Raw genomic sequence first — 24,419 nt, forward strand, 5'->3', positions numbered from 1 at the left:
TTAAAAAAGTTGTGCTCCACCAAGGGCTAAATGTTCCATAGCTGTTTACAAATAGGCGCTCAGAGTATTTGGCTTGAAGTTGAGTGATGCCACTCAAGCCATTCACTACTTCCGCTCGCAAATCAGAAGACGTGCAAGTCAGCCCCATTCAACGGTATACGTATAAAATGAATGATAGCCACACGCATAGCCACCGCAGCGGTAACTCCCTTTCAACACGTTCTAGAAAAGTGATCCAGGTATAGGTGTACACGTCGCCTTATCTCGTTAATGCAATCTGCGCTCTGCCCGCCTTTGTTACCTGCGGGCGATAGCGCGCGAACCCCTGGCAAGTGCCTACCGTATCGCCACCCTTGCAGACTTCGCAGAAAGAATTCGAGTGATTTCACGTGACCTCGTGGTAGCCCAGCTGAACAATGAGAAAGTCACGTCAGATAACGTTATCCGTGCCGCCATTGCTTAAACAGAGCCATCCGGTTCTTTCGACGCCCCGAGTGAAAAAAATTCCGAGAGCTTGAGTAGCTTGAGTTCCCGTTCTCGCAACTCCTTGCGAAAGCCGCGAATTTGCATTGTCATCAGGTCTATTTATATTTCGAAACTTTCATGCGTAATTCGGTGGGAAGCCAAACACGAAATTGTGAAAAATAACTTAAGTTACGGAGGTTGCTTTTTACGATCTTAAACGTTCTCTATTGTCTCGTATCTAATTCAAGGGCTCTTTTCCGAACTGTAGATACGAAGCGGCCATATTCAGACCGCCCCTGAGTTACCTTCGGACATTCGGATAAAACACTTTTTCGCCTCGCTGGTTCAGCGTAAAAAATATCTGTTCGACGCTCAGTAATTATCAAGTTCCAGCAGCAGACATACTTTTAGGCAGCGCAACATCCATCATAAATCTAAACGACACGTGCGCTGAAGGCAAGGAAGAAGTACGGCAATGGCCCAAGAGCGACGATACAATGACCACACGGGCCGCACAAGGTAGTTGTGGAGGCAGTTTGAGAACTTCCCTTCGCCCGCTCTTCACGTAGACAAAACCGGAAATAGGCACACCTATTTCATAGACGTGTGCTCAAAAATCGGTAAGCTCACTCTTGGATCGACTCAACTATGACTCTCCGAGTTCCAAGGGTGTGAGTGACTGACTCAAAGTGATTCGGACTAGGCGCGAGTATGAGTGAGTCGAAGTCGGCATGAGCATGACAGAATCTTGGTGAATGTGAGCTTGTGTAGGTTAGTTCAAGTAGGTCAAAGATGTTATTCCAACTGTTCTAGAATCCGCGAGACCACGTGCAGAACACAGCCCGTGCTTCCTAGTGAATCTTTTACACAAGCGGAGTCAGCCTGAGCGAAGTAATGTGAACAAGGGATTAGCGGTGTACATTAAATCAAATCTTATATATGTAATGTGCACGATTACACTCCAATGGACAGGCGGTAAATTATGCTGGCACCTTTGAGTAATGGCCGTGCACCACATCAGTTAAATACTACTGATACAGTACAGACGATATTTACAACAGTTGAGAGTGCCATTACCACGCAAGTCCGCTGCGCCTGAAAGAGACCACCAGCGTAACTCACCGATTCTGATTTTTTTACACTTAAGCAAACGTCACTGCCATGAGCTGGTCTTTCTGAGTACAGGTCAGCTATGAGACTGCGAACCTGAGCCATAGTCAGCAAAATAAATAGAACATACTCACAAAATATATATTTAGCTTAAAGCTCTGACCTATTCACCAAGATAACTCTGCGGGCCTCGCTCTTACTCGGGCTCACCAGAAATAAGACCCGTCTAGGTCCACTCGGACTCGCTTCCCAAAACCACTCAGGCAAGCGTATTCATTTACGGGCTCGAGGATATGCTCAGTCGAGCTCACCCAGGTTCAGGCAATCGCCGACTCCCACTCACGGAGCTTTGCGCTCAGACATTGAGACTCCCAGAATCGCACACTCAATTTCACGGAATCTGATGCTCCGGCTCAGAAATGCCAGACTTGGACTAATTACGACAAATTAGACCCGAGAAAAGTATAATCCACCGGTGCTGATAAGCATAACGCGTCGAATTAAATTCATCGTTTCGAGCGGCCACCGTAAATTAAGGATAACTGTCGACGTGCAGCCGAGACCGCACGATTAACCATACGGCATAATCATCACGCACAATATAACAGTCATACGCCGCTACGTCCCCCAGAAATTCTTTAACGAATAGGCTACAGGAAGCTATTGCTTACTCTATCCCCCCTTTATTTTTTTAACTGAAAGGCCTTAGCAGGCTAAGACGTAAATGTGGGAGTAATATTTTTAAAAAAGAAAAAAAAAACAAAGGTGCGTAGTTCACTATACGAATCTATTGCGGTTTACACCTATCTGCAACGCAGACAATGAGCCATAAAGGAAAAGATATATGGTCTGCGCGGCCTATCGTACATACAGAATACTAGTTTCCAGAGCTCTCCTGAAGCTTTAACAATGGTCGGTACTTGCTGGTGTAGAGATAGTACACGAGTGCTTGACGTGAAGCTGATGTTGCGTCGAAGCAGTATGTCCTTACCAAAAGCACCACGTAACGAAGGTTGGGAACAACCCGTTTAATCTACAGGGGCGTTTTCAAGAGCGTCGGTAACGAATTCTGAGGCGACAATCGCGAACCGAAATGTAATCGGAAATATGATCGCCACGTTATGAAACGGGCAAGCACACGAAAATCACGGTACCGCCACTAGACAGATGTCATCGATACACCTCACAGCAACGCTTTCAAGTAATCAAGCCGAGAAGGAGAAGTAAACGAGAAGGCGCAAGATAGCGACGGCTTCCGCGGAGTGTGTCCACACTGGAGCTTGAAAGACGCCGACACACCGTGGCGATACCATTACGCACGTGAGCATGGTACGGGGGTGTATACAGCCACGAATGTGACATAGCACCAATCACAACGCGCCACAATACAGATGTATAGTTGCACGTTACAGGAGCCCGCTGGACGCGCAAGCGGGTACATTTTTGATACCGTAAGAAAATGACGATATAAAAGAGCTAGGCGCACAGCTTTCCGTACGCACCTACAGGAGCAAAATAAAACACTCGAGAGCTGGCCATAGAGGAACGCCGCAGATAAAGGTACGTTGCATCAGTCTAGAGCCTGGCAGTCAATTTTAGAGCTTGGCAGAATGATCACTGAACGCGAAACGCAGCAAACGAAAACAGTATTCTAACAGCCGGCTACTCACTTTGGCTCGGAGAGGTCTTCGGCGAGCCTCTTGGGGCCATCGACTGCGCCATAGCCACCATTAGAGGGAGCGCGGTTCAGAAGCTTTGTCTTTTCACTCATGGCTTCTTGCGGCGGTTAGTCCCGCACAAACGAAGGCTGTATGCGGGGAACGGCAACGGCGGCAAGACCCCGCACTTTGAAGTAACACGAGCGCGGACGTGCACCCCCCCGGCTGATCTCTCGGCCGGCACAAGCACTCCGACCGTCCAGTGCGGCGTAGCACTATCTGCAGCCGATAGCGGGCACCCCTCGTAGCGCGACACCGCCGCCCAATCGGCGGCTCGCATCTATCGGACAGATCGAGTGTTCTACAATCGAGGAGGGAAAGTGACTCGCGCCCCGAACAGGGTGCAGCGCCCACGGTGTGTCTCAGGCGCATCTCTCTTGCGGGATGGAGGGAGAACGATGCCGGCATGCGGTGTAGCACATTGGACAGCGGCTGTTCGAGAGCGCGCCGGCGTGCCCGGATCCGACGAGACAACACAAGGTTAGTCACTGAAAACAAAAGCGTGGGTGTGTTTAGGTAGCTGTCGACTCGCGTCGTCCCTGGCCACACTGTCCCTGCACGTTACGAGCCCAAGTTTCGTCGAATAGCGGAAATCAGTTCTGCGGAAGCCCGCAAGGCGGAGAAAGGCTTGTAATAGGGAAAATTACCATCGACCCCGCAGTAGCACGGAGATACTATCCCTTTGTTTCGATATGTCGATTAGATCGACCTTGCTTTTCGGTCTGCTAGACCCCTGGTTAGCTTATGGCAGTGACCGCGGTGCCCCGGAAAGGCGCTGGTCCTGGGTTCGATCCCCGAATCAGAAGTAATTTTTATTCAACTTGGAAATCGAGAAATCCGGATGGGCTTCCTTGGTATCTTCCTGCGACAATCGGGTGAATAACGTCTGCTTTTACGTATTGACGAAATGGCAATGGTGCAAAAACTCGGCACCAGCGCGAAAACTTCAGTTCATGTTTCCCTCTTTCAGGCCATCTTTGTCGGTTTGCATGCATCTAGACTCATGAATACACTACAGGATGCCACTTAATCGTAGATTAAAAAACCTTGTTGAAACGTAGCGCCCCCACAACGAGCTTGAAAACACGGCGCCAGAAGTATGCTTACGACAACGATGACAGCAGTGAAGTAGCCAGATAAAATTCGAAACGTTAAATAGCCTTAGAATATGTGGATGTCGTCGAAACTATGGAAGTAAGCACCCTTCGCGTCATACTTCGTTAGAAACCGTCTGGTCAATTTCAGAGCTGTGCGTCATGTCTTGACAACTATGGTGACTTATTGCCCAGTTTCACGCAATATAACACTGGACTAAGTTTAGCCCAGGCCAAGTACAGAGGTAGACGGACAGTGTGGAAGCGAAGACGGACGGATTAGTGCCCAAAACCAATCTCAGCGGGAAGATCCCACGCGATGCAATACCAAAAAGATGGCAGGGAAAAGAATATGCGAAGGCGACGTTAAAAACGGTGATGTAAAGCAGTTTCCCAAACTAGTCAACGCGCCACTAATCGTCCTGGAGAAACATCCAGACGATGTCGCGGGAACTCCTCGGGAAACGCTTAACTAATGAGCTCAATCTACCTACATAGTGAGCAAAACTCTTGGTGAGGTGTATGCAACGACCCTGGTTTGTACAAGTGTTTAGCAAGTAACGTGTATTTATAAACTGCGATGTTTTGAATTTTAGTACAATGATCCGTATAAAATAAAAACCTCGAAACTGAACCGGACTTCGGCTAATCAATACTCGTGTCAGCATCTTCAGTTTCGACGTGCAAAGTCAGCTCTACAAAACTTGTATGTTCACATTGTCGCCTATTATCTCTGCCCGTGACCACGCAATTGACTGCCGAGATGAGCGTGACTATAGCACGCTGCTTAGGCAACATTACTTTGATTTCCTAGAAATTAAATGCTTATCACAGCAAAATTTTGGCTATAATCTTTATCGCCTTTCAATAAAACTCGAAGCAAGTTCATCTTTCCGGAAACATAATGGTTAACAGTACTAGACATAGGATATTTATGCTTATCAATCAATAAATTATCGTTCAAGTTTATGGGAAGCACGACAACAAGCTAAACAACGTAACTTTTTTCCAAAACAATAACAGATTGTATTAAACTACCTTCGGACATTCTAAACACAAAATGTACTTGCATCTACCGAAAATCAATTTTTCCATAGTGTGCCGATGTGGTCACTGCTTGTCCTTGCCATTTTTTTTTCTTTTTTTATGGATCCTTTTCTCTAGCGAGCGTTGTCCTTTAGAACTTTTTAGCGTTCTTTTGTAGTATGATGGTGCTATGTACTTAATATTTTCTGTCCATAATTTCATGCGCTAAGCACATTGAATTGTGCCCACTCCTGCTTGCCATGGGACACCCATAGGTGGCCTGCAGAATTTTTAAAATTAAAATTTTTAAAATTAAAATAACAAAATCAGCTAAGATTTTGTGATACAAATAGTGAGAAAATTCAGCTTTGGAGGTTGGCAACACTGTTCTCGAGAAACGCGGCTACTGCTCCCTGCTCCACAAAACACAGCCTTCACAGTTTGGGCTGGCCACGTCGCGCGCTGTGTTCTATATGACGTCGCGATGGCGAACTCGGGCTTCACGGCGGTCTGAAGCTGCGTTCACATAAGGCAGCCGGTGCGGCGGGCTGTGAGCTGCGATCTCGTCTTCAGGGCATGTGTGCTCCACTTGGTGCTGCCTGTGCCGCCGAGCTTTCGCCTCGGTGCCGGTGCCTGGCAGAATTCATCGGTGCAAATGGAAAAACGCCGCCACAGGTGCCCCGGACACCGGGGGACTCTCGGAAGACCGCCATCCTCAAAAAAAAAAAAAGTATCACGATCGTCTCACTTTCTCGGTGCCGGATTAACGACCGACTCGTCCACAGCACGTTGAGAGCTGCACGGTGGCCTACGTGCCCAAACCACTTTCTGATTAAGAGGCACGCCGTAGTGTAGGACTCTGGAAATTTTGGCCACCTGGGCTTCCTTTAACGTGCACCTAAATCTAAGTACACGGGTCTTTTCGCATTTCGCCCCCATCTAAATGCGGCCGCCGTGGCCGGGATTCGATCCCGCGACCTCGTGCTCAGCAGCCCAACACCATAGCCACTCAGCAACCACGGCGGGTTGTACTTAATTCAAATGAGGGAATTATAAATTAATGAAATTGAAAGTGCATTAAAAAGCAACTTGCCGCAGGTGGGGAACGATCCCACGTCTTTCGCATTCTACGCGTGCGATGCTCTACTAGTTGAGCTACCGCGGCGCCGTTTCCCCATCCACTTCCCGGGGTATTTGTGTTGCAACTAGAACTAACCCTAGGAGTGTTAGCCAGCGCCACCACTCACAAACCTCGGCGGCGGATATGGAACATCCTTTCTGCCGCATATTTATTCATATATAGCATAAATATACGAGGTGATCATTTTTAAGTTTTGCAGATTTTTTAAAAAGCTGCCTGCGGCAGACAGCTTATTTCTAGTCCTCGCGCTGGATTATTCAAAAAGGCGGACATTACTTGCACGAGAAATCAAACTGCAATCAATTAACTGACGCAAGTTCACTTATCAACTTCTTAATTACCCTACGGCACATTGTAATTTACGAATTGTAGCTGGTGAGTTTGCAACGCATAGCCACTTGGAACGAATTTTGAAGAAGGCATGGGTTTCGATATACGCCATCGAACTAGCGATAAACATGCACTGTTCCACATAATTATTTTCAGGAGAACGCTCTTTTATGCTGAAGCGCAATGTAACTGGAACGCCCTTGCATTTCATCAAACACTTTCACAATGAATATATCCAAAATGGTGTCATCTTGAATATTCGAAGTGGATACGCCTTACAAACTCGCCGACAACAATTCTTAAATTTATGTATGTGCCGTAAAGTAATTACGTTAATTATTGGAAAAGCACTACCCTTCTAGATCGTTATTTTGGGTGACCTTAAGATTGACATTAAGCAATTTTGCTAACTAAAATTACCTATTTACTAACCAGTTACGGATTACAACAATTACAGTACCACGAGTTACTAACTCAAGACAGAGCACACTCGAATACGTCTCAAGTTTACCTGACGCTACGTTTCCAAGTGATACGTTATCAGGTATTACAGACCGCCTTCCTGATGTTGCACCAGTACAATCCAGTAGCAATGCAAGGCCCATGTAGGCTCGTATTATATCGAATACAATATTGTTTCCAATGATTTATTGAGAGAATATTGGCACCCCGTTTACTCTGCTGTGGCCACGGTTAGTAAATATGAACATTTCATTGAAATATTTAGGATATGTACGAAATCGTGAAATTGTTTTAAAAGTTACTAAGAGAAATGGGAAGCGCAAACCATGGCTAACCACCGACATCCTAAAGTCGATAAACCACAAAGACAACACGTTTAACAAACTAAAGTGAAAGCCACACAACGTTACATTAAAAAGCAAGTGTACGGAATATAAGGAAAGGCTGGAAATTTTAATCAGAATCTCTAAGGGAAGCTATTTTGACAAATCAAGCAAGCGCACAGGTTGGCGTCAAAAGTAACATCGAAATTAAGTTATAAATGCTGCACTAAACACATGCATTAGAAATAGCACAAGTGGCATCCCCTGAATGGCACAATAGCAAGTGACCCTTCTGTAATTGCTGAAAGCTTCAATAGTTACCTGGCAACTCTAACTTCTAATCTGACCACAGGCAAGGCCAATGATCCACAATCAGACTCCGAATTGACAACTAGTAGCCCTAGTTCTTTAGCTTGAACCTACTGACCCAATATAGGCTACTAACGTAATTCTCCCCTTAAAAACATTTCACCAACTAGTTTAGACTCCGTTGCTGTGGCCTAGGTATCCATGCTGAGCCAATAGCTATATGTAAATACATATTCATATCCGTGAAGAACACCCGATTAACGAACACTAGATCCTTAAAACTGAATAGCTGTAAATAGTAAAAGCTTTATGAGACGAAAATTTTAGGGCCTTATCTCGACAGTCAACTGCATGCAGTGGCATGAACACGTCCACGAAACTACACCGACTATATAGAAGAAACTTCTAATACTTTATAAACTACGTACTATCTTCCCATTACATACACTTTGGACTATATATTATAGACTTCATACGCTTGCATATTACTTACGCAATTACTATTTACGGAGTCACCTACACTACTACTTCAGTGCCCATTATTGTTGCATAAGATACTGCGCTTCGAGCTCTGCTCTACTTAAAGAAAGAATGGACTCGCTTACCCCGTGCTTAACACACTACATGTGAGAGATTGCATTTGTTATGTTCTCGTTCTTTCTTTTTACAAAATCCCGAAAAAGATATTTTGTACCCTTGAGCAAACATTAATTACCCGACTATTGCACGTCCACAACGATCCCCCCCCCCCCCTCCCGAACACGATATTCGTGCCAAACGACCGCACTATGGCTCATTTTCTTTTTCGTATATTATAGAACAGTTGAATAAATTACTGACAGATCTAACATCATAACAGACATTTATCTCTTACAGAACTACCCTTCGCTCTTTCATGCTTGCACCATGGAATCAGTATGAACGCAATGAATTTGTACTGTCGCAAACACTAATTCATTCGCATATTATATTTACACAAAAGCATAGAGTCTAGGGATCTCTTTTACAACTCCTGCAAGAATTAGAGTCTCACCTTTATGCAATACGCAATGCGTAATCATTCGTGCAATAAAGAACTTGCATATGTCTTTTGCGTGTACGTGTCAATTGGTCAATGTTTGTTGATTAGTTGAACAAATGATGATTTCACGTGCAGGTAATGTCCGCCTCTGAATAATCCAGCTCAAGCATTACAGTTATGCTATCTGCCAGAGACAATTTTTTTAACTCTGTAGAACTTGAATAATAATCACTCGGTATACAGCACTAGCACTAACTAGCATGACAGCATTGACCACGTATGCCATAGCATACACGGTTGCCAGTGGCAGTACGCTGCAATGACCGGGTAACTGTCCACGGTTCCCGTGGTTCGCTAACAGGTAACCAGTAATAAGTTTATAAAATACCGTGTTAATGGAGCCGTAGATATGTTGTTCTACAGCGCAAAACGTACTAGACAAATGACTCGAGAAAGGGGAACTCAAGAGCTGTTTACACCCCTCTTCCACCCCCCCCCCCCTTATTTTAGTCCATTGTTTGGTTCTGCACCGAGTAAAAAAATGGAACACCAAGAAGCCCGGTCTCATACATTGCTGCCGCAGGCACGAACAGCCGAGCTGGTGGCAATATGCATCTTGGGGCGCAAAGTACAACCAAAGAGAACAGGTTTATTGCAGAGACCAACCATATTACACTTAAGTACGCCTGCAATGTGTCGGTAGCGGTATCACCCTCAACATGGAGCCATGTATTTATATTTTATTTTACAATCCCACCCATGTATAACAAGAAAACGTGTTCGTGCGTTTAGGTTAGACAAGGTATCACAAGATGTCGCTACCTGTATTGCTGGTGCACTAGATTTAGAGAGAGAATTTACAGAGTGCAAGGCAATGAAAGATTTACAGGGAGTTGCAAATATGTATGGTAATACAGCCAGAAATCTAGCCACTAAGCTTAGCACAAGGAAGTCGGGAAGTATGTTTATTGAAGAGACGAGCAATTACGTGGCACGTGACACGAGTAACTATGGCAACCGGGGTTGGTACCGATAACGGCGCGTCTTGCCGCCTTTCGCCGCCAGGGTTACAAAATCTGTACTATAACACATTGGACAAAGTCTTGCCGCTTGTTCAAGGACAAAGACATACCGGAGCAAATATTCTCAACAAGATGAGGCATGTGCCTGTTGCATCAAGAAATCTGGAGACAACTCAGTACATCCCAATGGAATGCAAATGTATTCACCCAGCGAGGCCAGTCGTCGTCGTCGTCGTCGTCGTCGTCGTCATCATCATCATCATCATCATCATCATCATCATCAGCCTGTTTCATGCACACTGCAGGATGAAGGCCTCTCACTGTCCTGCGCCAACCGATTCCAACTGGCGCCCGCGAATTTCCTAATTTCATCGCTCCACCTCGTCTTCTGCCGTCTTCGACTGCATTTCCCTTCTCTTCGCACCCATTCTGTAACTCTAATGGTCCAACGGTTATCTAACCGGAGCATTACTTGACCTGTCCAGTTCCATTTTTTCCTCTTAATGTCAATTATATCGTCTATACCCGTTTGCTCTCTTATACATACCGCTCTCTTTCTGTCCCTTAACGTTATGCCTAGCAATCTTCGTTCCATCGCTCTTTGCGTGGTCCTTAACTTGTTTTCAAAGACGTACCAGAGCGAATATTCTCAACACGACGAGGCATGTGCCTGTTGCAGCAAGAAATCTGGAGACAACTCAGTACATCCCAATGGAATGCGAAGGTATTAACCCAGCGAGGCCAATCGGAAACGTCCAACTTCCATAAGCGCTGAGATTTAAAGTGGATGAATGCATTATAACCGGTCAGCAATCGAGATGAGAGAAGTTTAGAGTATTGGTGAAAAAGAAAGCTGGGAATAAATTTATAGGACAGGATACGTGACATGCACAAGTAATTATACAAGGTAGATATAGAGGTTTTGAGGAAGAAAAAAAAAGTAAGGAGACAGATCAAATACTAGACTGATAAATATCTATAAATTACTTGATTATCCCAAACAGGCCAAGTTACTTTTTATCGCCGCCTTGTTTCGAAATACAAATAAATACCAGCATCAAAAAAGATTCCTCCTCCATATTGGCGAAATCGCCGCCTTGCCAATTTCAATCTGCTCACAGGGCGCCTACGGCCGCCGATTGGCTCAATACGCCGTCATAGAAGAATTTATAGTATGGCCGCATTTGGCACTGTCCATAGTACTACCCTCGGTATTCCGCGAAAGGTGAAACGTATGCGGACAAGCTGAAACCTTTCTGCACAAACGCCGACTGTTTTCCGCCGGCCGTGCACAACTTTGACCGCGACAAGCTGCTTGCGACGTTTCCGCACACGCGCTGTGGCTTGCTCTTCTCTTCACTGGCGTTCGCAAAACGAATGAAATGAGAAAAAATTCAGTGGTCGATTTAGCGGTAAACGCGAAAGAAGTGCGTTAGCATTACGTCGCACCTATTGGAGGTTTCGGATCCGCGATTTAAACCGCGTTCATCATCAGGAACAGCAGCCTATTTTTATGTCCGCAGCAGGACGAAGGCCTGTCGAGTGAGCTCATGTGAACTTTGCCATGCGGTGAACGTGGTTTATCGGAGGGTAATTGGCGACACACACACACACACACATTATATATAATCATTTTTTTCTAAATTTTTAATATCGCCTGTTGCAGATAACATGATGTCACTCCTTGAGCTGGATTGTTTAGAGAGGCGGCCATTACTTGCACGAAAAATGGAAACACGTATTCAACCAACTAACAAAAAATGACTAGCTTCCTAAGTAAATTACTGCCCATATTGCAATTTTCGAATTGTAGCCGGTGAAATTGCAAGACGCATCCACTTCAAATGAATTTCCGGGATGACAACAGCTTCGAGATATTTCCCAAAGTGTGGGACGAAACACATGGGCGTTCGTTACTTATATTCTTCAATGCATAAAAGAGCATTTTGTTAAAAAAGTAAGTGGACCAACCGTACATTCTCACGGCGAGTTTGACGGCGCATATATCCTCGTGCCACTTTGGAAATTAATTTCAAGTGGATACGCATGACAAACTCACCACCTGCAATTTGTAATACAAGATGTGCCATAAACTGATTAGTTATGAAGTTAATTAGTGAATTAATGTTAACTAGTTGAACATGTGTTTCAGTTTATCGCGCAAGTAATATCCGCCTCTCTTAACAATCCAGCTGTACAACTGGCATTGTGTTATCTGCTGCAGGCGACTTTTTAAAGCTTCCACACAACCCTAAAAATGATCCTCCTGCATATATACAGGGTGTCACAGCCAAGTTTAGCTGGAGTTCAAAAATACCAAGGTAATGTTGTTTGCTTGGAGATTTTTCTTTATACCGCCTAATTAGATCATTAGTCTTAATTAATCACCTTGTTAGATGAAAGATATTAGATGATGTTATAGTTAGATGAAAAGTGTCAATGAGAAAATTATACAGCAACCTGAAAAACTTCCGATACAGCTTTCAGTTTCCAATACGTGCTACATAAAAGTTTTTCCGAGCGTGAAAGAAGCCCGCGAATACACGCAAAGTGCCTCGAGCGGCCTGTCGGTAGGCTTTTAGTCCTCGACATTAGCCACAATCTTAAGATGGGCGTAGCGCACGTTCGCAACGGCACACCCTACCACACCACGCCGCACCACTGGTCCATATGGACGCTGCCCAGCTAGAAGAGGAAAACCGGCTGAAGGCTGCACGACAGGCCGCGCTCCTGCCATTTTGTGCGTCAACCTGATCGCCGGCTCAGCTTGCCAGTCTCGAGTGGTGCCGGTACTGTCGTTTGTGTTCTTGAGTCCTGGTCTTCTGCGCCTTGCCTTTACTACTTCAAGCATGAACCAACTAGCCCAAGCAAGAGTTTTACGTGAGGGAGACAGAGCGCTCTGCCCAGCTAGAAGAAAAATGAATTGAATTCTGTGGTTTTACGTGCCAAAACTACGATGTGACTGAGGCACGCCGTAGTGGGGGACTCCGGATTAATTTTGACCACCAGGGGATCTTTAACGTTCCCCCCCCTCCCCCCATGCGCGGGACACGAGCGTTTTTGCATTTCGCCTGCATCGAAATGCAGCCGGCGCGGCCGGGATTTGCGCCATCTCTCGAGATGACGCAAAACCCGCGCCGCGGAACTCACGGGCCGCTGACTTTCAGCGCTCAGCGCGAAAAGATGACAATTAAGTGTACGGTGCTCTGTATCTGCCTTTTGAACGTCGATATTGGAAATGACAAAACTTCAGCGTACTAGAAGTTACAGCTTGAGCGATATTGTGAAAAACATTATGAAGAACTTGGAAGCAATACCACTTGTAACTTATTTGGGCAGTAACTAGCCTATGCAATGCGGTCCTGTACAAAGGGTTGAGGGTCAGAGACCGCATTAGTGTACGTTTTGACTGGCTCCCCGGATGATCGCGTTTTGTTCTTGCAAACTTGCCCGGATGTTCTAGTTTCAGTGCCCAGATAACGGCTCTGGCTTCTGGCTCACGTTCGCTTGAAGGTCGCTGACAACGGGAGCACAAAGCATTTCATGCTTAAAAGAGGTGACGAAACAGCAGGGACGAGTCCAGTTACAGATGGCGATTTCAGATAACCGGCTGCCTGCTAAGTACCAGGGTAGCAATTGTCTTATTGTTCGATCTTGCCAAATGGTTATGAGACGTCTTCATGGAGGATCCTGCCAGGGAAGATTTGGAAGTGCCAACAATCGAAGGCACCGGCGATACTAAGGGCTTATCTAACACCAGCGTCAACAGAGGCACTCGACAACCATTGCGACATAAGCGAGTAAGAGCCCGCGCGCGACAAACATACACATGGAAACACGAAAACGTCCTACAAGGTTGCAGCCGTGCTGCATAGACGGCGCTGCAATCCCGCAGCGAAGCATAACAAAGCACCCTTTTATCTATTTCCTCGCTTGACAACAACTGTGTCGCGCCGCTCGCTTTAACCAATTTCTTGGTACAGTAAGCGCCGTACTAAGGGGCGAAATTGTGCGTCTTTCGGCAAATATTTGTGTCGTGCGGCAGGGCTATAAGAAAAACAAGAGAGAGCTGGTGAACGCTCCTTTCCCGTAACGTTCTACACGTAACACTCAAAGTAAACGAGGAAATACACTGAGGCCTCATTTCAGACCGTCCACGTGAGCCGGAGTGCCTCAGAACGAGGGTTACGCAGTGGTCGCACACTGAATAACCAAAATCGAATATATCAGATTTTACTCCAGAGTTCGGCTCCCTTGGCGCAACACGGGACTAACAGTGTTACTCGCAACTGTTACTCGCCCGTGGTGCTTTTCGAACACATACCGCCGCGTACCATTTTTGTCATCGCTACGCCGGTACTGAACGCTGCAATGTGCGTTGAGCGAGCGGTACTAAAGCGGTCGCCCGTATACATTGCTTCGACAGCGGAAGTCGTTAAGGCTTTGCTCTCGGATGGACGCCATTGCGCGGCTTGTCCGACATCTGTCGCCGCACGTCGCATAAAGGTTACGGCCGCAATCAGACGACAGTTGCACCGGCGAAGCTGCTTTCGTGCCCAGCGCCCACTGAAATGAAACAGCGGAGCGCTCGGTTGTTGCACCGCTTAGTGAAAAAGCAACAAAGCACGTGAACTAGTCATCAGCTCTGATATGTCACTAGTAATGATCGTGACGCGGCCGAGCTATAGCCACGTAGCCTAATGCCCCTGCCCTTCACTCCGCTCGTAAAAGTGATGTCTTCCGCTGCTGGTATCTTTATTGTTTTATTTGTTTACATCATATATGCCAAATATCAAGGGGGGGGGGGGGATTGACAAACCGCAAACTCCTCGACATTGCAACGCCGAATCATACAGTGTTCGTCTGAAAAGCAATATCAGTGATTATATATTTCATTTCATTTATTGAACCCTCAGGGCCAAACTCATTAAAGAGGGGAGTGGTTACAAAACAAAAATACATAAATAGATACAATGCATATTACAGAACAAGTATTATAATCCTCCTGTTATAAAATGTTAGCTAGTGCAGAAAGAAAATGCTGGTTATCAATTATGTCGACGATATCTGTGGGAAGGTGGTTCCATTCACGTGATGTACGAGGCAAGAAAGACTGAAATGCAGTTTTAGTGTTACATGTTTCAATACCAACTTTGTGACCATGATCAATGAGATTTGACACATATCTGGGGGACGAAATAATACCCGCGTCACACGGGCGTTTGGAAGGCCTTCCAACCGACAGTCAGTTGACTCAAAGGTCAAATTTGAGCTGCTACACGGGCGGTTTCGAAGGCCGCCGAGTCAATAGCCTATCGAGCCAACGGAGCCCCTTACAACTCTATCGAAATCTCGATGGCCTTTGAGCAACGGAAACAGCGCGAACATGCCATCTCATTCACAGTGTGCTTGTACTCACGATTAGAAAGAACAAATCAAACCAAAATGCTCTAAATACTGTATATGAGTGTTATTAATTATTCAATACAGTATTTTTGCCACTTGATATGTGCGAACTGCACGTACTCTCAACAGCGACGTGCAGCGACGCAAACGTTGCCGCAGTTTCGCTACTCAACAACTTAAAAACTGAACATGTATGTATGGCAATGTATAAACAATTTTTTTAAATGTACAAACATACATAAAAAATTAGTGCTTTTATGAGTAGTTTTAATGTTGTTTAACTTTTCGTGACATGAAAACGAAAATAAAGATCCGCAGCGCCACGCAATTTTGCGAGAAACACCTGAATCGCTCAGCGGCCTTTCAAAAGTGCCGTGTAGCAGCGTGGCAACTCCTTTGAGTCGATAGAGTTGTGGCGTTTCGAAGGCCGTCAACTGGAAGGCCTTCCATATGTGCCCGTGTGACACAGGTGTAAGGGAATCGCGTAGCATGGGGTGATGGTACAGTTTATGAAAAATGCTCAAACGAATTGTCTGCCGGCGGGATGCTAAAAGAGGTAAAGAGAGATTAGCTTTCATGCTTGTTACACTTGCGGTACGGTTAAAGTTGGACAGGATAAAACGAGCAGCGTTATTTTGAACTAGCTCAAGTAAACTGATCAGTTTTTCATGATGTGGATCCCATATCGCGGCGGCATATTCCAGATTAGAACGTATTGGTGTTATATAAAGCAATAATTTTAATGAAGATGGAGCTTTGGAAAAGTTACGGAGCACGTAGCCCAACATGCGGTTAGCTTTGTTAGTAATGCATTCAATATGGCGCGTCCAGTTAAGGTCAGCAGAAATATGAACACCTTGGTATTTATATAAAGTAACCGCTTCTAACGCAACGTTATTTAGGTAGTACGCAGGCGGAGAGTTGGCACTTCTTGATATTCGCATAATTTTGCACTTATTAGTATTAAGTTCCCTAAGCCACTCATTACTCCAAAGATAAATGTTAGAAAGGTCACGCTGAAGAATGTTAGCATCGTCGGGGGATTTTATTTCGCGGAAAACAACACAGTCGTCAGCAAACAAACAAATGTTAGATGATACAACGGAAGGGGGATCATTGATGTAAATAAGAAATAAAAGGGGTCCAAGCACTGACCCTTGTGGCACGCCTGAGTAAACTTCGCTGCGAGTCAAAATTATTAGCGGAAACGAACTGCGATCGGTTAAGGAAGTATTCAATCCATTTCAGAACACTGCAGTCGATATTCAGTTGGGTTAGCTTCAAAGATAATGAGCGGTGACATACCTTGTCGAATGCTTTCGAATCTTCTGATGCGCGATCTAAAATATGGTGAAGTTTGATAGTGAAGCTGGCAAGTTGTGTTTCGCAAGAAAATGAACTACGAAAGCCATGCTGTGCGGGTGTAAAAAATGAATTCGACTCGAGAAAGTTCAGAAGGTTAGTGAAGACGACATGTTCCAATAGTTTGCAACAAGTACTAGTGAGCGAGATGGGGCGATAATTTATAGGGGATGTTCTATTTCCTGATTTGAATAATGGAACCACCTTCCCGACTTTCCATTGTGTTGGCAGAAAGGAACTATCGAGAGTCTGCTAAAATATCTTTGTTAGTATGAAGGAACTGTAGACGATTGTATGTTTAAAAAATTCAGCATGAATGCAGTCAAAACCGGGTGATAAATGAAATTTTAGGGCATCAATAAGTTTAGCAACGCCAGATGAATCGATGAAAATTTGAGGCATAGTTGGGCAATTATGGCGAAGTGGAACGGGATGTTTGGTGTTTGATGTGCACGAGAAGTTCAGAAAAAAGGTTTTGTTAAGTTCTGATGCGCATAAATGAGCCGGAATAGGGTCACCTGACGCTTCAGTTAATAGATTCTTCGGTATGCGGGTTGATGACGCGCCAAAATGTTTTAATGTTGGTAGATAGCATTGATGGTAAAGTGTTAGAAAGGAAGTTATCTTTTGCTTGCTTAAGCGCAGTTATATACGCATAAGCGGCAGTCTTGTATGCGTCCCAGTGTGCGTTACATTGTGATAGCCTGGCTGTACAATATCGGCGCTTTTTTATGTTAGATATGCGTCTTATATAGGCGGTATACCATGGGGCTTGATGATTAGAACTGATGGTGCGTCTTGGAACATATTTTTGAGTTAGTTCGTGAACTTTGGCCGTGAAGATATCCCAGTTTGCACAGAGCGTTCGTCAAAGTTCCTGAAGAAGTTTTGAATAAAAACTGATAATTCATTGTTAATGGCATCGAAGTCTGCTCTAATATAATCTAGTATGGTCTTTTTCTTTCTTGCAGGCTTAGGACAGGCAGTGTTAATGTTGAAAATGAGCAAGAAGTGATCACTTAGGTAAATAGGTAATGGCTGAAGCAAAGTCGGCTCGAATGGTTAGGATTAAATCTAAAGTGTTGGCTGTGTTGACAGAGATTCTGGTAACGTTAGTGACTAATTGGGTAAGTGAAAAAACAGAGCATAAATCAAGAAAATCACTGGCATCGGATGAAAATTGAGATAGGGTGGGGGGCTGGGTAACCCAAGAAATATTCGGAAAGTTAAAATCACCTAGTAAAAACAAGGAAGCCGATGGAAATCTGGTGTGTATTGTTAGATATGGAGCTGTTTCCTGCGATTATTTCGAGTTCCCCAGACCACTTCGGATTGCAGCACAGCTAATTGAGGAATGCAGAAACAGGAAAGCGCATTCCAGAGGAGACACGTGCAAACAAGTTTGCGGCCCCCAGGTCGTGCGCCGCCGGGATTAGAAGGGGGCCCCGGACAATGGAGCATGAGCAGCCCTCCCCTTCTCCTCGTTAGAAGTGCATTGCCAGTCTGCGAGGCAAGACCGCAGAGAGCCGCCAGGTGTGACACCGCGACACGGGCGCCTACCATTGGCTGAAAGTGGCGTCATCAGAGCGGACTCTCCCATTGGTCAAACATGACGTGACTTCCAGTGCTCGAAGGGTTTATAAGAAGCCTTCCAGAGAGACCTGAGCATTCTGGGACATTCCCTGATTCCCTGATTCACCTCTCTCGAACTTCTTGCCGCGGGCCGCAGCGTCCGAGTTGCTGCTGGCCCGTAATGACTGTACGAATGTTACTTGACGCTCACCTCTCTGTAAATAATGTAGAATAAATACTCCCAAGTTTTGTCTTCATCCCGGAGTCCATCCTCCAACCCCTACATCTGGTGGCAGCGGTAGGATCGCCTCCGAATGCATCAGCTGGTGGCAGCGCTACGGATCAACCTTCGTCGAGAGAGACCCTAAGGAACCGGGAAGAACGAAGAAGAGAGAGCCTTCGTCGAAAGAGGTCCGAAGAAACTGGGAGTAGCGAAGAAGGAGCGAGCATTCGACCCAGGGAGTCCGGAGGAACCGGGAACAGCGGACGAATGAACCGGATGGCAGGGTGCTGCAACCGTAAGTGAGCGCGTGGTTTTTTTCCTTATGATTCGCCAGACTCAAATGTTGTGTGTTCATTTTGATAGTTCTGGGAATCGGGAGTTTGTTGCATTGTGTGTTTGCACAAATTAATTAAGGAAAACAGTTTTAGCCACCTGTCGGGGCAGCTGCCATGGATCTTAGAAGGTTAACGAGGTTAGACTTGTTGTTGGTGTGCGACGATTTGGGAGTTGAGGCGGACGAACGGATGAAAACGCCAGCTATCATAAAGGCGATTAACGATAGTGGCAATGATGATGAAAGCATTAAGCTTGCTTGGGAGGTGATACAGGAGCCTCGGCAGCGTGAGCGTCGTGTACGTTTGCGAGAGCGTCGTGAGCTTAGGAGCAAGCATAAGCGTGAAGAACGCGAGAATGAACGGAAGCATGAGCTTCAAGAACTTACTCTTAGGTTGAGCTTCACGATCGTGAGAATCGACGTAAGCTTGAGCGTGAGCAAAAGTATGAGAGAGAGAAGGCAGCACTGATCAAAGAGATACAGCATTGTGATCAGTTATTGGCACAGAGACAACGGCTGTCTGAGAATTCTGTAGGAAGTACAGAGCGAAAGAATGAGGAAGTGTCTAGCGGACTTTCGCCAGAAGCCGACGAGAATAGTAGTGCCTGTGAGATTGGCTGCAGATTCATAAGTGAAGGAAAAAGGCTAGCTGCTAACGATGCCTTAGTGGCAACAGAGGCCGTTAAAGGCCGCAAGGAGAGCGACGAGGTGCTGTGCCAACAGATGACTGTATAGACAGCTAGGCCAGCTGCGAACAAATTGGCACAGTTACCGCGTGTGTGCGTCGCTGGTAAGGTTAGCGAGGTTGCTAGCGAGGAAAAGGGTACTGTTGACGCGACAGACGCGAGCACCCATGTAGAGCCAGATCTGCGTGCAGAAGTGAAGTGCGAGCTGAGCGATGCAGTTGAGAGTAGTTCTCGGGATGGCGAGCTCCGTAGTCCACGAGAGAACAACTGCATTGTTCAGGGATCGGTGCGGCTCTCCGCCAGTCTAGATGGCCTAGATAGGGATGATTCAGTTGCTAATCATTCGGACTGTGCGCGTGAGACAGCGATCGATACCGACGGGCTGTGTGCCGATGCACAGCGTGAGCTGGGCAATGTAGTAGAGGGCAGTTCGCAAGAGTGCGAGTTGTCTAACTCGAGTAAAGCCTGCTGCATTGTGCCAGAGTCGGTTGAGCTGTCCGCCAGTCGAGGCAGAGAGAGTGTTGATTTAAATGTAAATCACTCAGACTGTGCGGGTAAGAGACCGATCCGGGCCGACGAAATGTGTACCGGCCAGCACGAGGCACGAGAAGGCGACATGAAAGTGAGTGCAAAGAGAAAGCGCCGTAAAAAGAAGCGCGGTAAAGACCGAAAGTCGGTAATTAATGTAGCGCCGCCAAAAATGGCGAGAAACCCAAAAGGGCAGGGCGCGAGGAAGAAGGTGCGGTCGTCTAGGACGATGTTGACGCATCCAGAACGTTCTAGCCACCGGTCAAAGGGGGACCGCGAAGAATGTTCTGCACGGACGCGGACAGAGGGCACGAGGCTGTTAAACTCCTCGTCGTTCCGTAGTTCTTTTCATAGCTCAGCGTGCAGTTCGAAGAAACGCAAGGTGGCAGGACGAGACCAGGTGGGGAGTAGCGACGCGGTCAATCGAGCTTGTGTTGAAAACGGGGCGCCAGGACGCAAATTGGCAGGAGACCGTAACGTCTTGGGGGAGCTGATAGTGAGTCAGCCCTTTTGTGTTTCCTCGGCAGCCAGAGTAGTTTTCAAGCCGCGACCAGCTCGGGGACGGCTCAGAGTATGAGTCAGACATAAGCGTTTGGAAAGGGAGGCCAGGAGCGCTTCCGTAGAAATGAAGTGTCTTGTTTTTTATTTTGAGCATCGGAAAGTTTTCGCGAATTGAGACTGGGATTTCTTTCAATGTGTAAGGTTTGAGCTTTGTTTGTGTTTTCGTTTGAGAAGCTCCGTGATTTGAAAGATGAGGTTTATGTAAACATGTAGTCACGCGAGATGCTCATTAATAAGTAGATAGGTTTTTTTTTTGTGTGTGTGAGTAACCTGAGGGTCAAGGTTACTGTTGAGAGGCCTATCGTAACGCGCGTGTGTTTTATTTAACCTTCTTTCTTTTTAAGTGTTTTTGAATTTTCTAAGGTTAAGCGCGTAGATTTTCAGTGAGTGCATGATTTGCACGGAGAAGCGTTCTTAGTTCCATTAGCGCGTGTCCTGTGTGGACGGAAGGAAGCAGACTTTATGACTGGGTTGCTAGTGTGTGTGGAGGGCAGCCGTATTCTGACTTCTATAATAAGTACGCGTGGAACGAGTTATTAAAAGACGCATTGGTTTAAGGGTTCTGCGGTGTGTGTAAATCCCGCAAGTTTAATTGTTCGTTTAAGTCACGTGTCCTAGAGGGACTAAAGGAAGAAACGTGAGTAAGCGTAATGAAGAGTTTGCCTATGACACAAGTATGCGTTCTGAATAGTGACCACAAGGCTAGCGCGCTTGTGATTACGTACTTGTGTGGTTGACCAGATTGTTCAGTGGCACCATTACGTGCGATAAGTTCGCCACTGCGATAGATTGGAAACATGCTGTTCGTGTAGTTAGGCCACTTAAGTTATGTTCGGCTGTTTTCATTTGTTGTTTGCATCGTCAACGACCCTTTTGTTTTGCAACAACAATAGTACTCTGGTCTTGTCGGCAATCGAGGAGAAATGGATAGCTGTTTGGAAGGGTGGTTGGAACTGCTTTGTCAAAATTGGGGAACTAAAAGATCAGGGTTGATTTTGACTCAGTAATAGCCTGGCGAGTCAGGGGTGAAGAGCCTGCGCTTACGCGTGGTGCAGCGCTGTGTTGTTTGGTTTCTTTGACGTATGTTCTCCAGGGCCCAGGATCCCGAGGGTTGTCAAACGAGGCTCGACCCCAGTACCCTGCAGCTTCTTTCAGCGTTCCTCATGGCCAGCGAATTGAGTTCACCGGCCATTCAGAACAACCGGGGCGAGGACGAGCTGTTAGATATGGAGCTGTTTCCTGCGATTATTTCGAGTTCCCCAGACCACTTCGGATTGCAGCACAGCTAATTGAGGAATGCAGAAACAGGAAAGCGCATTCCAGAGGAGACACGTGCAAACAAGTTTGCGGCCCCCAGGTCGTGCGCCGCCGGGATTAGAAGGGGGCCCCGGACAATGGAGCATGAGCAGCCCTCCCCTTCTCCTCGTTAGAAGAAGTGCATTGCCAGTCTGCGAGGCAAGACCGCAGAGAGCCGCCAGGTGTGACACCGCGACACGGGCGCCTACCATTGGCTGAAAGTGGCGTCATCAGAGCGGACTCTCCCATTGGTCAAACATGACGTGACTTCCAGTGCTCGAAGGGTTTATAAGAAGCCTTCCAGAGAGACCTGAGCATTCTGGGACATTCCCTGATTCCCTGATTCACCTCTCTCGAACTTCTTGCCGCGGGCCGCAGCGTCCGAGTTGCTGCTGGCCCGTAATGACTGTACGAATGTTACTTGACGCTCACCTCTCTGTAAATAATGTAGAATAAATCCCTCCCAGTTTGGTTTTCATCCCGGAGCCCGTCCCACAACCCCTACAGTATTATGTTAAGTTCGTCATGAAGGTCGTTAATAAACGAGCGTACAGAAGAAGGAGGACGACAGCATACGTCGAATATTATTTTCCGATGGTGAAGAGTAGCTGATGCCGCCCCACCGCTGATTAGTTCGGTCATTGCGATATACTGCGAAGCGGTGTGCGTTGTGAAAGAGTTCGTTATCGTGAATTTAGGCGACTATACACGTCGCAGCGCGCTAGGACCAGTTCAGATTGGTGGAGGGGGAAGTTGGCTTACGTACGCGCCGTCGCTCAGTTAAGGCTCAGTCATCTGAGACTATCTGGCGAGTAATTAAGGACAGCCTTCACCGTGAAACACGTTTTCATTTCCCGAGCAATCCGTAATGCAGCGCTCGTTGGAACGAAGCAGCGCCACCAAGATTTGTGTGAGACTAGGTAAGTCCGCAGTGGAAACTTTTCCTATGATAAAGACGGCCTTTGGGGAGAATTGTTTGTCGGAACGTGAAGCCTACCGGTGGCACGAGGCCTCTTTGGAAGGCCGTGAAGAGGTCAGCGATGAAGCCCGCGCTGGACGGCCACCAATGACCCTCACCGAAGAAAATGTGACGCGTGTGAAATCTTTTGAACTCAGACCGTCGTTTGAGCGTCGTTTAGTGGCACAGACAAAACTTCTAAGCAGTACCGTTCACAAACAAGTTGCAGATGCGAAAAGTGTGCGCGAAGATTGTGCCCAAAGTGTTAACGGACGACCAAAAATCGCGCAGCGTTGAAACGTGCCAGGAACTTTGGGACTTGTGTGGAAGTGACCCTCACTTTTTAGACAATGTCATTACAGGTGACGAACCTTGGATGTTTGAAGAGGACCCCGAAAAAAAAAAGGCAAAGTGCCGAGACGCACATCTCGGTGTCCCCTCGGCCCAAGGCGAGAATGAGCAATTCAAAGGCCAAGACCGTGCTCACTGTGTTCTTTGACATCAGGGGGCTCGTCCACCATGAGTTTGTACCACATCGTGTAACCATCAACGCAGCCAAATTCTACGTGGAAGTGCTCAAGAGACTCAAACGAAGGGTTCATCGCATCCAGCCTTATCGCGGGATCGCGGGCGATTGGAAACCAACACGACAACGCGCCAGCCTACACCTCCTTCATGGTGACTCACTTCTTGGTCTAATCATAGGTGCCAACGGTTCTCTAGCCGCCCTACAGCCTCGACGTGGCTCCCTCGGGCTCCTTGTTTCCACTATCTAAAACTCCCGTGGAAGGTTGCCATTTCAGGACAGGTGACAAAGTCAAAGAGGCTTGCATTAAGGCTCTAAAGACATTCAGGAGGTGGCCTACCATGACGCCTTCGATGCCAGGAAATCTCGCTGGAAGCGATGTATCGACGCAGAAGGAGCCTATTTTGATATGTATTGTGCCGGTCTGATCAATAAGGTTTTTTTTTTTAATTGACATTACTTTTCGGACACACCCTGTATGTGCACCCTGCATGCTGTGCAATCAAATACATGTACGGTATCAAAATGGCGCTTATCAATTCGGTCAGCGAACTGTACATCATACACTGAATGCAACACGAGCTGTGGCATTAAATTACAGAGGCACTAGGAAGACCAATAGAGTTAGCATGACACTAAGCGGAAAATGGTGCTGGTATAATCAGGTGGGCAAATGTCCTTATTTTGTTTTTCTCCCTCACCCTCTCGTTGAATATGCTAACTACTAGTTTTATGATGCAGTATTTACCGCCAAAGGTACGATAGAAAACTAAAGAAAACACAGTTTGCTCTGTGACATGATTTACGAAATCGAAATAGGGTCCAGGTTTAGAAAATTCGCCTGCCTAAGCATGGTTAGCAATGTTGCGGCTCCATGGCTAGCACTTAGTTACGGCCTTTTAATACGAAAGCATTATATGGCTCATGAAGCGCAAAATCCGGCGAT

At 46.4% G+C, this 24,419-nt stretch overlaps 1 protein-coding gene across 2 annotated transcripts in view; it reads right to left on the reverse strand.

The window, feature by feature from the left end:
- Nucleotides 1-24,419, reverse strand: part of LOC135898565 (scoloptoxin SSD14-like) — a 119,181-nt gene that overhangs the window by 53,088 nt on the left and 41,674 nt on the right. The window contains exon 1 of one of the 2 annotated variants that reach the window (XM_065427588.1): nt 3,246-3,485. The exons of the other annotated variant lie outside the window; for it this stretch is intronic. Within the exon in view, the coding sequence (XP_065283660.1) occupies nt 3,246-3,346 (101 nt within the window). The 5' untranslated portion in view covers nt 3,347-3,485. Of the gene's footprint in view, nt 1-3,245; nt 3,486-24,419 lie in introns of those variants that run through there. 2 annotated transcript variants of the gene reach the window in all.

The sequence above is a fragment of the Dermacentor albipictus genome, chromosome 2, assembly GCF_038994185.2.
Source record: "Dermacentor albipictus isolate Rhodes 1998 colony chromosome 2, USDA_Dalb.pri_finalv2, whole genome shotgun sequence".
NCBI classification, from domain to species: domain Eukaryota; kingdom Metazoa; phylum Arthropoda; class Arachnida; order Ixodida; family Ixodidae; genus Dermacentor; species Dermacentor albipictus.